Below are 16,273 nucleotides of genomic sequence, written 5' to 3'. Positions count from 1 at the left end.
TAGACGGATAGGAAACCGTCAGCGTCTGTCAGCACCCAGTGTGAAATTTTAAAACAAAAGCTTTGCTGGCCGCGAACTTGCGATTACGCCATGGTGGTGCTCCGAGGAGGCACGTGACGTCACAACGCGCGCCTCGCCGCAGATGTTTCTCTCTCTCGCTCTCTCTCCTTAGTCACTACTGCGCATGCGCCACAAGCAGAACCGAGCCACATGTGTTCCGCCGCTGCACAGCGCCGCGCCTTTGCGCCGCAACCGTTTGGTATGTCGTCACGCCGCGTTCCTCGTCGTTGCGCTCACTTCCGATCGCTTCGCCAGCTGCGTGACATGCGTGGTAACATGTCGGAGGATTGAAAAGGAGAGCTCGCGTGCGCCGCAACCACAGTTTAGGCGGCAGTATGGACGGCGACAATTCTGATAAGCAGGAGGAGGTCTGGAATCGACAACGGAACGAAATGAAGAGGAAACGAATCGCCCAGGAAACAGACGAACAGCGCACCAAACTACTGGCTAAACGCCGCAACATAGCTAGACAACCAGACTAACCTGGACTTGCAATCAAGGTTAAGCAAGACTAACCATGCTATGTCTTATCTTTCTCTGCGTATATCCTGGCATAGCCGAGCTAAGCCACTGTCAATTTTTAGGAGTGTGCGAATAGTGATTTTTTAAGACCCGAGCGAATGCGAATCGAATAGTGCTAGACGCGAATCAAACCTAATCGAATACTTTTCGAATGGTTTTTGAATAATGAACGGCCGTCGTCGAGGTTCTGTAAAACAATGTTCCCATCCCAGAATTATGAAATTCAGCAAGTGTCTACCATTAGACAGTACGTTTTGAAGTGTTCTTTATTAAAAGCACAAATGAGGCATTTCTTGACCTACGCAGGGCTCCTCAGAGAGCGCAAATGATCGCTGTGCAGCGTGTAAACTACGGCTACCTCAGTGGTGTAGCCTGTTCCACTGCACAAGCTCTCAGGTTTTCTGTCTATACTATGCCCGCGGAGGTGAAATTTTACCGTCCTTTTGCGTCAATATTATGTCAATTTAGGCGCAGTTGGTATTCGAAATATACGATAAGTAATTGAACATTTTTCGCATTTACGAATAGGGACCATTCCATTCGAAGACCGAATTGATTAAGACACTATTCGATTTGTTATCCGAAAATCACGAATTATCGCACGCCTCTAGAAATATTGAATAGCATTAGCTTGCCGTCTGGTGTCTGCGCCGCTCGCACCACTACATACGAAAAATCCGACGGCACCTAAGCACTGATGACTTGCGAATGCGAAAGCATTATTGCCCACTTGAACGCCGATTGATGGGCGATCTTTCCAATCAAGAACTCCTCGGGGGCAAGCGACCGCGTTGAGACGCTTGGCGCGTTTTGATTTGGCCTTAGGGAGACGGAGTTAGGACACCAGCGTGGGCTTGCGCGGACAACTAACGCGGGGATAACACAGCCTTTCGAGAGCGAGAGCGAGCATGACGTGGCGTTGCGGCGATTCCCTCTCCCCTCACGCAACATCTTGTGCGCTTTCGAGGCAGCCGGTGTTTTCGTTCGCTCGCTCTGCTCCATCGAGGAGCGCTCGTGGCGTGCCTTCGCAGCCATTGCAAATTTACCTGCGTTTTCCTGCTACAGCTGACAGATGCTGGCTTTTTTGATCAATGGGTAATTTGATGCTTTCGCATCAGTACCAGCCTAGCAGCAACGCTAGTGTGCTTAGAGTATCATGCGTGTACTCAACGCTCATGCCAGCACCGGAATGAAGAACACCGTCCAGCCTCCACCACTGTGCCGGTTAAGCGGAACGGTGACGATTAGTCCAGTTTGTTGCACTGTGATTCTCTTCAAATCAGCGTTGTGGAAGGCCAAACAATTGTCAGGTGTTTGTTTTCGCGGCGCAGCTGTTTGCTTCGCGTACTGTGTTGCGCCAACATACCGTCCCCGCGTGTTCCTAGAGCACTTACTGAGGAACTTTCAGTCTAACGTCAAACCTTGCTATCGCTTCGACTGATTCGCCATTCAGATGAACCTGCCTACTTTACAGCGAAGCGGTACATAACTAGGATCCCGGTATTTCTCCGTCTCCGGTGACAGAAAACTGAACCAATCACAGCGAAATTCGTACGCCGCGTGCGTAACAAGTTCCTTGCAGCACCGCCAGATGACGCTCGCCTCTGCACATCTGCTGCAGCGGCGCCGCCGGCCGTGCGGGGGACACAACAAAAAGAACCAGAAAGGCTTCCTTCACGCATAACGTTCGCCGCAAGCCTTTCTCGTAAAAGACAATGGTTGCATAAGCATACGAAGCACGGAGTGATATGTAAAAGACGCTAAGAGGCTGTAATTTTATATGCGAAAGAACGACCCGCCTAGCAACTCTTTTCATTTTCGTTATGACACCGCTATGGAAACGCCACGCATAGTTAGGGCGCACGAAGAGCAGCGTGAAGACAATGCATGGAGTCAGGAACAGCAACTTTACTATGCACAGTGGCATCGTGCTCTGGCTAGACAGGACGCCGCAGTTGCTGCCCAAAGCAACCTACGCACGGTTTGGACTCCTGAGGAGCAGCGCGAATGCGATGAGCGACGAAAGGAACAAGCACAACGGCGTCGAGCTCAGGCTCGGCATGACCCAGTTAAAGGCTACGTCGCATTCGTCTATCGGATGAGTTGACAATGCACCTTCGCTGACCAACGGCATTCACAGCATGCAAAAGAACCCTAACATTTTTTAAACCGGAGCTTTCTTTTCGCGTTCCAGGCACATTTTCCCACATATCTGGCCTTTAACGTCGACGGCCACAGGGGCATGTTTCGACAAGCGGTAAAGTACACTTTCTTGCAAGCAAGCCAGCGCGTAGAGACGTTTGGCGCGTTTCGATCCACAGTTGCGCTAGACGAGACTGACGCAAAACAAACAGCACGAGTGCAACATGGTACTTTGGGTCTTTACCTAAAATTTTACCAAATAATAAATGCTTGTTGTACTGCAGGTAAATAAGTGTGCATAATATGCAGCTCGTCTATAGCTTACTTCAAACGAAATCATTTCTTCGTATAGCTTGTTGCTCTTCAATCCTGATATTCATACCTCGAAAACCACACTTCATATGCCCACAAACATGGTTAATGAAAGAATCACACCAAGAATGCTTCACTTTACGTAGACGTCAACTGCAGTTGAGGTTGCCTGTTTCTTTTGTTTGTTTGTTTGCTTGTTTGTTTGTTTTACTGCAAACGTCTTCAAACTCACACGCTGTTTAACCTCGGCTCACAGAGTATCGCCCGCTGTTCGACAACAGCCACTCGTCGTCGTACAGGCCCTACGGCATCTGGGTGAGCGCCCCCTACATTGGAGGTGGCAGCATCCTGGGAACCGCTGCCCGCGAAACCATCAACATCGCCGGCGTCAAGGTCGTCGACCAGCTGTTTGTCGAGGCTACCGTCATTGACCCTAAGGTGCGCAAGGTTGAGCCTGCAGGACCACTCTATTAACAGGGCGACAACACGAGAGTGAGGGGTTGAATGAGTGGGCGGATCTGGTTTCATATATGGAGCAAACGATAGACAACAAAATATCCATAGGTGAAGAGACACGACGAGCTCCTGTTTGTCTCTCTTTCTTTTTGTCCTTGTTTGGCGCGTGCCAAGCATATGAGAAGAAAACTGGGCACACTAAAGAGGACAGAGCGGGCACTGGGAACTGTTTAGCGCTTGATCTGCATTGCGGTGGGCGTCGTGCGTTATTGTCCGAATTATGTGTGTCGAGTCTGCTATAAATCTCGACCCGCACAAAAACGATCGAGGTCCCGGACATTATAGGACTATATGTTATGCCGGGCATGCCGCAAGTAGAAACTACCAAGTCTCGTTTGAGATAGCGCATGGTGTTACTAGATAGCCCAACATGACCTTGCAATGCCAGCGATGGTACATGTGAGGACATATATTATGTGGGAGCTAAAAGACAAATATAAAAGAAAGGTGATCCAGCCTGTGCCACTGAGTATAACAGGCTTTACGTGTGAGAACAGCGGCGACGACGTTGTCCTGCCGACGATGGCGCCAGAATGATGACAACACTAACGAATAAGGCACGGCGCTTGCTTAGACGCGCTGCCTCTTTCGCGCCTGCTTTTCAGCTGCCGCTTTATTCTAGCCTCAGGGCCACGTGCGAAAGTGGTGCCCGCGCAGCTGTTCTTGATTTTTATATGCAAACTGGCAAATCTGCGACTTCAGAGGCGCGCCAGCCTTCTGAAAGTGCTAGCTCCCACAAATGTTGAAGGTTGGAGGATTGAGCATTGCTCATTCATTTTTTCGGACATCTGAGGACTAAGTTATAGAGCGTTCGGCAAGTACACCAGTGGATCGTGCTTCGATTCCTATTGCCAGACGCGCCCTCTCTTTAGTCAAGCGGTACCATAAGAGAGAACGCACAAACATACCTACTCATCTCAAAGTTGCCTCTAAAAGGCAAATGATCCGCATTAACACAAACTCAGCACAGGGCATTGATTTCTGAGAGAGCTGTTTAAACAAGGTGTCGAAGGGATTTATAAAATTTTGCACTCATTCAGCACGTACGACACTGTTGTTTCCACTGATTAAGACAAAGTGTTCGCTTGCCATGGCTTTATCGTTAGCTGCTCTTTCATCACCTCCACTACTCCCCACAGCTCACTGTGGGCTGTGCCGGCCACTTGGCATGAGGGGCGAGAATCAGTGTGTTTGCTTTAAATGCTTTAAATTGATAAGCGATAGTAAGAAGTGCTGATCTGTACGGTAATGGGGGGAACGCCACCGTTGCCGTATGGTGTTGATGACGTACAATTTCTGCTGCAAAAAATATGCGTGCGTCACTGTACTCGCTCGTCAAAAGGGCTGCTGGGTAACTCTCGATCACACATGCGGGAATGACAAATTTCAGCATGTCCTATTAATTAGCCACTGAACCTAATTATCTAAAGTGATACGTCGACGTTGAATGAGGTGCAGGGGGTGGCATAGTGAGTGGTTTCCAGGGCATTTGGTTCCTTCCTACGAGACCCAATTTCCTGAGAAGCAGCTTTTTCTGCAATCGTTGGCGCTTTTAACTGTGTATCTTTGTCGTTCTCGTTCTCATACTCGTTGCTCGTTCTCCACCTCCTTAGTGGTGGGGGAATGATGATTCGGAGCGCATTCGCTTCCCCTCACTCTTCGCAGATCTACAACGGTGTGAAGTTCGACGGCGCCGTCGGTCTGAGCATTGAGTCGCGCTTCCTGTCCGAGCACTGGTCCATCTTCGACCACATGTTCTGGAGCCAGCTCCTCCCTCAACCAGTGTTCGCCTTCTACTTCCACCCGACCGTCAACGGTACCGACGGTGAGTTCGTGCTCGGTGGCATCGAGAAGTCGCACTACGAGGGAGAGCTCACATATGCCCAGAGTGCCACCGATGAGTGGATCATCCGCTTCCAGGGGTGAGAGAGCTCTGTCGTGGTTTCGGAGTACTCTGTTACGCATAATACGGCTGCCGAGCGGGTTTTTATTTGGTCTTGCAATTTTACTTACTGTCAAGTTCTTTCTGCTGAGAATTTAACACGGTCTGCTTTTCACTCTCTCTCTCGGCCGTTAAGCGTTTTTTGTAACTTAGTTTTATTAAGCGAAACTTCTGTATACGGTAATATTCCGTGGTCAGTGGTACATTTACTTGTATTTCTCGCGGGAACGTGCTGTTCCGATAAGAAGGGTTTGAAAAAAGTTGACATAATCAAGATACACGCATTACCAAATGCGCACGCTTCGATGATGTAAAAGTCACCTCGTGCGGAAAATTGGAATTCTGGAAGTCATTAGGCTGGTGCGGGGGCAAAAGCAGAAGCGAAGGGGTGAATTAGGCGCATTAGTCAAAAGCATGTCAGTTTTCGAAAAATGTATTTATTGGGGAAATATCGAGAATATATACAAGTGCGAGGAATAATGTGAATTACGAAACTTTTTTCAGGTTGGAGCGTTGCAGGAGTATAGCCGATACCTTCGTGAACGTGCACAGGAAGGTTTACCATTGTAGTGTGAATGATAAAAGCACAAAATATTCAGAAAAATCTACTAATTACATTGCACGTCGAGTTTTGCCGGTATTGCAAAAGGTGTATCAATTAAGAGTCGCAATATCGCCACACCCGAAAGGCGAATCATCGATTGCGATAGCAAATAAGTGGACAGCTATACGAAGTTAGGGATAGTAGTTTGATCAGCCGTATAAGCTTGCAAACATAGGCAAACTAAATAAATTAGCAAGAATGGTGTGACGCGCAGCCAAGCACACGTGAACACATCTCACTCGATGACCGTGGAAACACGCTGTAAAAACGCTGCAGTGAGGAAATGCGGCAGCAGCAGCGAGCGAATTGAGCTTCGTGTTGCTGCTCGCATAAAGACGAACTAAAACGTGAAAGCGCAGCACGGACACTGTACCCGGCGCAGATTGATTTCAAGAGACAGCAGGCCGCAGGGGCCGCCCGTGCCGCCTAAAGTAGAAAGCGAAGCTCCCTACCCCCCCCCCCCCCGCAAGAAGTGTTATACGCAAATAAACGCACGCTCTCCGGCATGTGCGAGTAGCCAGTGTTCGAATGATCGCGGCAGCCATCTTCTGTACTTTTCGGAGCGGGTCAGTATTTCCGGCATAAAATGCATCTCTATCGCGTACACGTCCCTCTGACGCAATGAGATTTTGCGGTTTTGTGACGTCGAGTGCCAGACAGGTGTAGTGGGTGCAACTTCAAACCTTTTGACCAATAGCTGAGGGTTAATGGCGAAAAGGCGTCAAATCAGCAATAACATTTTTTTCTTCTTGTGTTCGGTCGCATCATGCCTAATCAGTGCGTACACGCCATGTAATATTGGGAGCTAGCGCAGTTTTCGTGACGTCGCATGACAGACAGATGAAGTTGGGTTGGTCCATGGCCAGTCGTGGAGGGCTGATTACAAAATAGGATTAGAAAAGTTTGGAATAGCTTTACGTTACAGCGGCCCTGTTGTGGTTGACTGTACTCGCTCCGTACATGTCCTTATTCTCGCATTATATTTCGAGTGTACACTATTGTACTGTGCACCTAGTGCCACTTCCAAACAAGATTAGTTTCTATTGCACAACTGTGTGCCCTCTATTCAGCTTCAGAGAGCGTAATGCCCGTTCTTCATTTTTTTAATGACGTCATTGTACGTTTCGGATAAAGACGCACAAAATATTCTTCAAGCCTCACCAACGAACAGCATATGTTACGCAAGTTGTTGATGCATGCCGCTGCAATCGGTGCGGAAACTTATTTCAATAGTAATTGAAAACATGAGAAGGCTTTATTTCGGTGTTTCCACTGGCGCTGGAGACATCGTCAAGTTCCATATTAGGCAAACGCGCAATAAAAACAACGAGCATATTTCGGGGTGCCTAGCGCCTTTAAGTATAGTGTCGGCAGCATGCATGAATTGGCAGTGCTCGCTAATAATCAACACAAAGAAAGTCTATACAGATAGATACTCAAGCAAGTTTTTAATAAGAGAGCTTTCTCCGTATTCACCTATTGCAGCATCAAGATCGGCCAGCGCTGGATTCAGACTGATGACCTCTACGCCAAGCCGGTGTCCACCCTGCCTTTCATCTATGGTCCCCAGAAGCAGATTGATCTGATTCACAAGAGCCTGAACGCTTCTAGCACCTCCCACGGCGAGGTGAGGACGTTGTTCACATGATACAAATGTACTTAGTAATGTAGGAAATGCCGCTGACAGATAGAGAAATACGCTTATAGCACTTAAACTAATTTTACCGCATGTCGAAAAGTGTTCCAACGTGTCACAAAGTGCACCTAAACTATGTTTCTCCGTCAAACAGTAGCAAAAGAGGACGCACGTTTTTCACATGTTTGACAGAGCCTGCGGACACCGCATTCTTTAAGAACATGCTACGTTCTGAAGCTAATGTTAGAGTAAACCACTAGTCTTCACACGGGTCAGTGTGTCAAGCTGCGCGCAGACCTCTTCGTACAGAATGTGTCGTGCATAACGATCAATAGCTAAGAATAGGAAGCACCCTTGTGGGTGCGTGCGAATGACACCTGGGCATATGCAACTTGTTCAGCGGCATTGTACAGTCAGTTCTCTGCGACTATAAGAGCGCGCTTGAAATTGAGCATTCGGGTCTCCATTGGGAAAGGAGGTCACAAGGCATTATGGGGAATTTCTTGCACGTAATAAAATTACAAGAATAAGAGTAGATCCGTAGAAAACATTTCTTTAGCAAAACTTCCTAATTGCTTTTAAAGGCGCCTTTATCAGTTACGACATGAAAGCGACTTTACTCCGTGGTTCTCGTAAATGGTGTTTACCTGTTTTTACATTAGAAACTTGTCCACTGTACTCTTCGAAAAATAAGGACACTGTGACTGATTGCATAAGCACAGGTATATAGTAAGAATTTAATTTCAACAAAAGACATTGAAGTAATCTTCTAAAACATCCAAGTTCGAGATTTCATATAACGCTTCCTAAGCCAAGGTTTTTATTCCTAATCCTTCATACTAACTTTAGACACAGTGTTCCTTGCATCAATTGGCGTCCGGATCACCAACTTCCACCCTAAAATTGGGCTATATGCGGACAATCCAAACTACTTTATTTTGTTACTGCCCGATGCATTCATACTACCAAAGTGCGTGAGAAGGAACGAGAAGATATAATTCATGCAGTAATAAGAAAAATGCGCGCTCATGTAAATGTTATTTTCTCACTCAGATGTATCCCTGATGATATCCTTACAATGGTAACAGAGGGTATCAGCGAAGAAACATCGCAAAATCAAGGGCTAAAATACGATATTGTTTCTGTTCGAGAAGCAACTATTGGGTAGCTTCACTTTAGCACCACTGGAAGATGCTTCCAGATGGACTGCATTAATCTGAAAATCGTTCTCACTCTAGTCAACTTGTGTATGATGTCCTGTGGCCACCTTCCCCTGTGTATGCCATAATATCAAATATTCTTGAAGCTCATCTGAAGTGCGAAAATTTTCTCTGTACTGGCAAATAAATGAAGAGGCCGCATACTTGTTTTGTCACATGATCAGTCCCGCGAATCATACTCTACAGCGCAGCATGCGATATCATATTCTTGAACGTGTAATAGCTAATTCCTTCGGTCGAGGAAGACAGCTTAGGGAATCATGATAGTCTGGCTATCAGCCAGAGACCTATAACGTAAAACTATTCTAATATCTTTTTATTACAATCTCTTGACGTCAAATTTACGTAATCACCGATGCTAGCATCGGGCGGAAGCCCACAGCGTTAATTGAAAAGCCCAATGAAACGCGCTTCTCGTTTATAGGATGTCACTTTCTTTTGCTTTCAAAGCGAATAGCATTGCCTACAATGAGCAGTTTCTTTTATATAATTCGTTGAGGAGAGGCGAGGAGCACGGTGAAGTGGAGAGGGTTTCTATGGGGCCGAGCCAGCACAGTGAAAGTGGATAACCGGACGAAGAGGGTGGTGCCGGCGTCTGCGATTGGTCCACTTCGCCTTACTTAGATAGCGGTGGCAGGCGGATAACCGCGGCGGCGTGCAACGGAAGATGCCGCTAAAGCAGACCCTCGGTAAAGTATAGCTAGCAAAGCAATGTTGCATAGGTGCCGCTAACGCTATGCGCTATATGCGCTAATGCTATACTGCCACGCAAAATATTTTATTATACGCCAATAAAGCCACGCTTCCCGGCAGCTACGAGTAGCCATTGCCACTGACTCGGCAGCGCAGCCGGTTTAGGCACGTTTCCAGGTAGCTAAGGTCCACCACTATGTGATAAATAACCATACACAATCGCTTATTGCTGGGAAAGCATAAAAATGATCCACTGAGCGAAAAAGCTGGCGGCATCAGCAGCATCGAAACTTCACCTAAACTCCCATTAGCTGCGACGCTACGAGTGCGCCTCGACAGAGCAGATCGGGTCAATAGGAACGTCCGCTGCCGCGATAGCACGCCATGTGTTGTGCGAGGGGAGAGACGTCGCAATGACGTCCCGTCACCAGCGTGCCTCGACGGAGCAGATATGGTGACGTGACGCTGGCCTTGCGACCACTGCTGCTCCATCGGCCACTCGTCGCGCAGCACGTCGGTGGCACGGAATGCTTCGTTTCTCACCAATATTGTGTAAATGATTCTGGCCTACAGCCGACATGCTATCGTAAAAACTGTACAAGAAAAAAAAAACCGCACCAATTTAATCGCAAAACTCGCTATCTCGCAGCAAAACTCGAAAAAATTGCACGCAGCGCAATACTCGATTCACCACACGGCGGCGTTAAATTGAACATTAATGCCTTCGTTTTGACTATTCATAAGTGCTTACGTGTCCTCGGAGTTTCATTACGATTAGCATTGTATTTCTACATCAGGCTTTTTGAGACTCTATTTATCTAGCTATTAGCTTTGACCGACGGTTATGATCCAAGCTGTCCACGATCTAGGGCCGCTAGGCATGGGCTCATTGTCGTGAAGCCGTCGTAGTCGTTCCATCGCCACCATTCTAACTTCCTGATCTCAGTCGCCTCATGCCGCCGTCATGAAGCCTTCTACGCCGACACAGTGACCCAAGTTCTCTAATAGCTTAGGCCACTAGGTATGTGCTCGCGGCCGTGATGCTAGCTATCATGCTCGTTTCATAGCGGTCATTCCAGGTTTGTCATCCGACTGTTGTCATGCCGTCGCCGTCACGCCATCGCAGTCATTTAGACGTCACGAGTTCGTTGTCACACTGCCGTCGCGATGCCGTCGTGGTTGTTCCATCTTTATCACACTTGCTTCGTCATCCCGCGCATGTCATGATGTCGTCATGCCATGGCCGTCACGCAGTCCTCGTCATACAATTGTCGCAACACTGTCGTTTTAGTATCTTTATCACGTGAGCAACGTCATACCATGATCTTCATCCCGCGCTTTTCCCATGCGGACTTTGGCGTTCTATCGACGTCAATGCTTTTTCGTCATTATATCGTGTTCATGCTGCCGTTATTCAATCAGTTTATGCTGCCCTTGTCATGCTATCGTGATCATTAGATCGTCGTCAGACAGTTGCTACCATGCGTCCGTATTCATGCCGTCGTTATTATGCCGTTGGTGTCACCACAGCTTCATCGTGCCATCGTCGTCAAACAGGCTTCGTCATATAGTCGCCGACAGGTGCTGTCGCCATTCGCTCATCATCTCATTGCCCTCATACCGTTGTTATGCCATCGTTGTAAATGCGTTGTCGTGAAACAGTTACTGTCATGCGTTTCTCGTCATATCGTCGTCGTCATGCCATCGCAGTCGATCCATTGTTGTCGTTCTAACTTTGTAATCTCACTTTCGTCGTGCCGTCGTCGTCAAGCCGTCGTCGTAATACCACTGCCGTCGTCACGCGACCGCTTTACCATCATCATCACTTCGGTAACGTCATCGTATTGTTGTCATGCCGTCGTTATACCACCTTCGTCAGTCCATAAACGTCATTCCTTCTTGGTCGTTTTATCGTAATCCTGTTCTCGTGATTAAAAGCTCATCATGGCGCTATAGTGATTGATGCCATCATCATCATTGCGCAATAGTCAAACAGTCACTATCATCCCTCCTGAATCTTCATCGTCATACCGTCGCGGTCGTGCTATCGCCATCACTACGGCTCACTCATCAGATTTTCTTCATATCCTCGGCTTCATGCCATCGTTGTCATACACTCGCCATGATTCCACTTTTCCTATGTCTTCGTCATCAAGCTCTCATCGTTATACCACTGTCATTTACGAATCGTCATGTCACTGCCGTTATGCCGACATCGTCTTTCTCGTTCCACCAACGTCATTCTTTCTTCGTCATTTCATGGTTGTCACTGCTTCCGCATCAAACAGTCATCGTCATCGCGCCATGCGCATAGGCGACCTTGGCAAGCGAATGCCTTAGCAAAGTTAGCTGAATATAGCTGAAGCAATGGAAGCCTGAGAATGACGAACACGCAGGATAAAAAAAGTTACTTCAGATATAAGGTGCGTCGTTGTGGTGCTCGAATGCTAATCGCATTGCTATCGAGGGTTATCGTGAGATGACTACTACCGTAATTTTTAATTCCATCCTTCTTAACACTTCGGAGAAATGATCATATTATACCTGTCTTCAACCCGTTTTGAGAAACTTCTTATCGTTATGATACAAACTATTGCATAATAGTTCTTTTTTGTTTGAGACGTCTTCCTCTGTGGTTCCCGCATTGCAGTGCACCGTTGATTGCGAGGACGTCCCGACCTTGCCCATCATCAGCATCAAGATTACCAGCAAGAACTTCGATCTTCGTCCACAGGATTACATTGTCAAGGTAAGCACAAGTTACACATTTCATGCAACTAGCAAGGAATTCGCTGTGCTAGTTGGCGCAAATCAAGTGGTTTAGGCAGCACAACTCTACAAAAGAAAATAAACAATGCACATTGTTACCCATGGTTCGTTAGCTTTATTTTGTTTATTGGTTCTCTTAGATACTTTATTTGTGCTGACAAGTACCTTGGCACTTTCTGTACGCAGGCACAAACAGACCTTCGCATACGCAACAGAGGTGGGCATGCGTATGTGGTTGTATATGTTAAAGTAATTAAGCACATTTGTGCATGTGGGCGTGGGTGCGAGTACGTTTGTGCTTGTCAGTGGTGTTGAAAGCTTTATGTTGGTTTTAGTTAAACTGGTGAACAGGATTTGCACGCTTCACTAACGCAGCAGAATGCTAAAGTCCATGATGAAAGGAAGCGACAAGGGGAGATGGTTTTTCTTCTTTCGAAGTGTTCCCACAACATTTTCTTTATAACTACTGATAAATGATCGGCGTTTCCTAAGGTGCTATCAAGGTAAAGCTGTCCATTCAACCTCATTAATGAAAATTTAATGATGAAATATTGAGTGATAGCTGAAATATTATGCGGGGTAATAAACCATGTCGTACTTACTAATACAGCACAACGTAATTGTTAAAATATCTAACGTGCCGCAGTACCACGCACTAGATGCAGTTACATTCTCTGTCGAATACACAGCTTGACCTGGCGAAGGAAAACAAAATTTAGATGAGCAAAACCCTTCGAAAAACACATTTTGTTGTCCTTCCAGCTGTCAACAATCTTTCACTGCACCTACAAGGGCGATGATGAACCGCATTATTATCCAGACAGCAGCAAAAGAATGCGACGGTATTTACTATGTCCTTACCATAATTTGTTAGAACCGTTGGCAGTAACCAAATAAACTTGACTCCAAATCTTGTTTTAGCCTTGAGATGAAGAGGAAATTTAAGAAAGATAAAGAAATGTTTTGTACCGTTGTTGAAGAATAAATCTCCCGAACACCAAGTGAACTTCTTGAGCAAGAGAGAAAGAGAAGAAAACAGGAAGGCAGGGATGTTAACCAGTCAATAGTCTGGTTGGCTACCTTACACTGGGCGATGGGAGAAGGGGAAGAGAGAGAAGGTGTAGATAGGTGTACGGACAGCACTTGAGTTAAAGTCGCTCGAGCAAACCAGAAGTTCTGAGAAAACACAAAAGTGCCTTCACTGCCTTCTGAGACGATGATCGATCGGGATGGTGCTCTAGTAATGTCTGTTCACTCAGAGGACGATCATCTAGTTTCCTCAATGTGTTGGACAAATACTGTCTTTGTGCTTGAAGTTGAGGACTATGGCACAATAAGTGGTCAATGCTTTCCTCGCATCCACAAACATCACATGCAGGACTATCAGCCATTCCAATTAGTGCTGAGTAGGCATTCGTGAAGGCCACTCCAAGCCATAACCGACACAGGAGAGACGCTTCACGCCGGTGCAGACCGGCTGGTGGTCAGAGTTGAAGTGACGGGTTTAGCCTGTGCAGTCTTGTGCACCTTGTATGTACGGTATTACACTCTGCTAAGGAGATCGTGCGTGCTAGAATGCCAAGTTGTCTCGCGGCGTCGGTCCTTGAGAGAGGAATGGGGACGCAGCGGTTTTCTTGGTTTGACGTCCGGGCTGCCTTATCGGCGTCATCCTTTCCAATGATACCGCAATGACCTGGTATCCACTGAAAAGAGATATCATGGCCTTTTTCTCTTAAGTGATGGACAATTTCCGTGATTTCGCACGCGAGCTGATCGTGAGTTCCATGTCGGAAAAACGACTGCACACATTGCAAGGCCGGCCTTGAATCGCAGAAGACTGCCCAATTTTTTAAGACTTTCAGCATTTATCACTTGAAGCGCGTCGCGGAGAGCCGCGAGCTCTGCAGCTGTAGACGTAGTGACCTGGAAAGTCTTGAACCGCTTGGTTATTCTCATTGCTGGTATAACTACAGCGCCGCCGGAACTGGTTGATGTAGCTGATCCATCAGTGTAGACGTGTGCAAGGAGGCAGATGATGGGGTCACTGTAGAAAGAGATGTTTAAGATGAGTCCAACTGCTACGTTTTCAACGAAACGAAACTGGACACACATGCATTTGTACACGATTCTGCAAAGGGACGTGCTATGTGTATGCCACTGGGAATAAAAAATTTTTATAAGTGGCGGAGGACTCGCAAAGCAAGATCAAGTCGGACATTATTGTGCGTGAATACAGAAAGGCAGTTGAATAATTGACGGGAAAGGTAGACCTTATTTTTCAGATACGCTTCAAGAAAAACGCAAGCATCGGCAGGTGTAATCGATAGCTAGTTACACCTGGATACTCTTTGATCTCATCAACGAAACGAATGAATTTCTAGCATGTGTGGAAAACTTTGAACATGCTTTATGGTGGCAATGTCCAACATATTCTGTGATCTTGCTGTGCGAAATAATATGGGAAATACTGTACCATTGTTGGGGTTCCGGACTTCAACTTCGGGTGAATGTTTAGCATTCATTCGAGAGCCGCACGTGCGTTGGTGATACCATGACCTCGCCGTCTGCCAGAAAGGTGCCTCGGTTGTACGACTAAAAGCTATCGCAGAAAAATAAAAACTTGTACTATCATCAGTCGCGCGTGGCGTAAATGCGCCGCGGGCCCAACACACTGACTGAGCGATCGTTAACTGTTCAATATTTCATTATGTTTGCAGGTGAACTCCACTTGCTACACCGGCTTCATCGTCGACACGGCACACCAGCTGCCCGGTGGCTCCACCTGGCTGCTTGGCCAGAACTTCCTCCGCCGCGTCTACACCATCTTCGAGACCGGCATCTTCCTGTGGGACAAGCGCCTTGCCTTCGCTTACGCCCACGAGACTGTGTACTAAGTGGAGAGAACGCATTAACAAAGGACTCGGTGGAGCACTACATTGAGAGACGGCGCTTGTGGAAATAGCTGCCGAATGCAATTTGCGATTGGTTTCTTTTTCTGATTTCTTGAATAAAATTAGCGTCAGAGAACTAAGTATGCGTGCCCGTGATGAGTATTATTCTCGCAGTCCTGTGTTGTGAGTGCTGTTTCCGCCTAATAACTAATGACAAGTTTTTCTCGAACGTAGATTATTTGGAAAATTACACCTTCGAAACTAAACTGGATGTTTAGTTAAAATACTTAAAAAAGGGTTTACTTGTAAGTAAAACATCCTTTCCGCACCTCTTCAATAATTTCAGGTTGTTAAAGGGTCTTCGGGGCAAATTATACACCTCGTAGAAATTAAGCCTGCTCAGGCGCCTCAACATTTCTGCTAAATCAAAAGCCATACGGGTTTATTTCCCAGCGGCTAGGATCAAGTCATTGTTCGAGAACGTCGTTCGGTGACAATAGGTTATGGATATCATACTTTTACTTCTTGTATATGGCCTTCCCAGCAGTGGAGTTAAGTGAAGAGCTTTTCTTTTTCTTATTGCGATAACAACTAGATGAACACTCCAGGCGCAATTTTGCCGTCGGGGTCCCTGTCGCCGTCAGCTCCTGTTTTAAGTCCAGGGGCGATAAAAGCCCCGCCACGCACCGTATGCCGTAAGTGCAAGTGCAATATTGCGAGGGTGAGCCTGTGTTCGCGGCTCAATCACGCGCAAGAAAGGGAGGGAAGTGTGGAGGAACCGCGCCGCATTCCGTCGCGTCCGAGGCTCCGGAGGGGGGGGGGGGGCAGGAGAAAGGGCGTGCGTGCATCGTACACCGGGCGGCGGGGCGCACACGGCCGGGCAGTTGCAACTCGAAAATCAATCTCTACGGGAACACAGTCCGTCGCGCGCTGTGCTTCCGCGGCTTCGTTCGCGTTAATGCGCGA

General features: G+C 47.2%; 1 protein-coding gene across 1 annotated transcript; it reads left to right on the top strand.

Moving 5' to 3' along the window:
* The first annotated feature begins 90 nt into the window (after positions 1–90).
* Positions 91–15,352, top strand: LOC142588808 (lysosomal aspartic protease-like). Its single transcript, XM_075700626.1, has 6 exons — positions 91–109; positions 3,293–3,474; positions 5,218–5,474; positions 7,584–7,725; positions 12,298–12,396; positions 15,134–15,352. The coding sequence occupies exons 1-6, from the start codon at positions 91–93 to the stop codon at positions 15,308–15,310; spliced, it is 876 nt and encodes a 291-aa protein (XP_075556741.1). The 3' UTR covers positions 15,311–15,352.
* The last annotated feature ends 921 nt before the right edge of the window (positions 15,353–16,273 follow it).

This window comes from Dermacentor variabilis, chromosome 7, assembly GCF_050947875.1.
Source record: "Dermacentor variabilis isolate Ectoservices chromosome 7, ASM5094787v1, whole genome shotgun sequence".
NCBI lineage: Eukaryota > Metazoa > Arthropoda > Arachnida > Ixodida > Ixodidae > Dermacentor > Dermacentor variabilis.
The sequence above is the reverse complement of the archived record's forward strand: the minus strand, read 5'-3'. Positions and strand labels throughout refer to the sequence as shown.

Excerpts from the sequence above, each read along its gene's own strand:
- LOC142588808 (XM_075700626.1), top strand. Across the intron at positions 3,475-5,217 it reads CTACCGTCATTGACCCTAAG|ATCTACAACGGTGTGAAGTT; the intron begins GTGCGCAAGGTT and ends CACTCTTCGCAG. Across the intron at positions 5,475-7,583 it reads TGGATCATCCGCTTCCAGGG|CATCAAGATCGGCCAGCGCT; the intron begins GTGAGAGAGCTC and ends CACCTATTGCAG.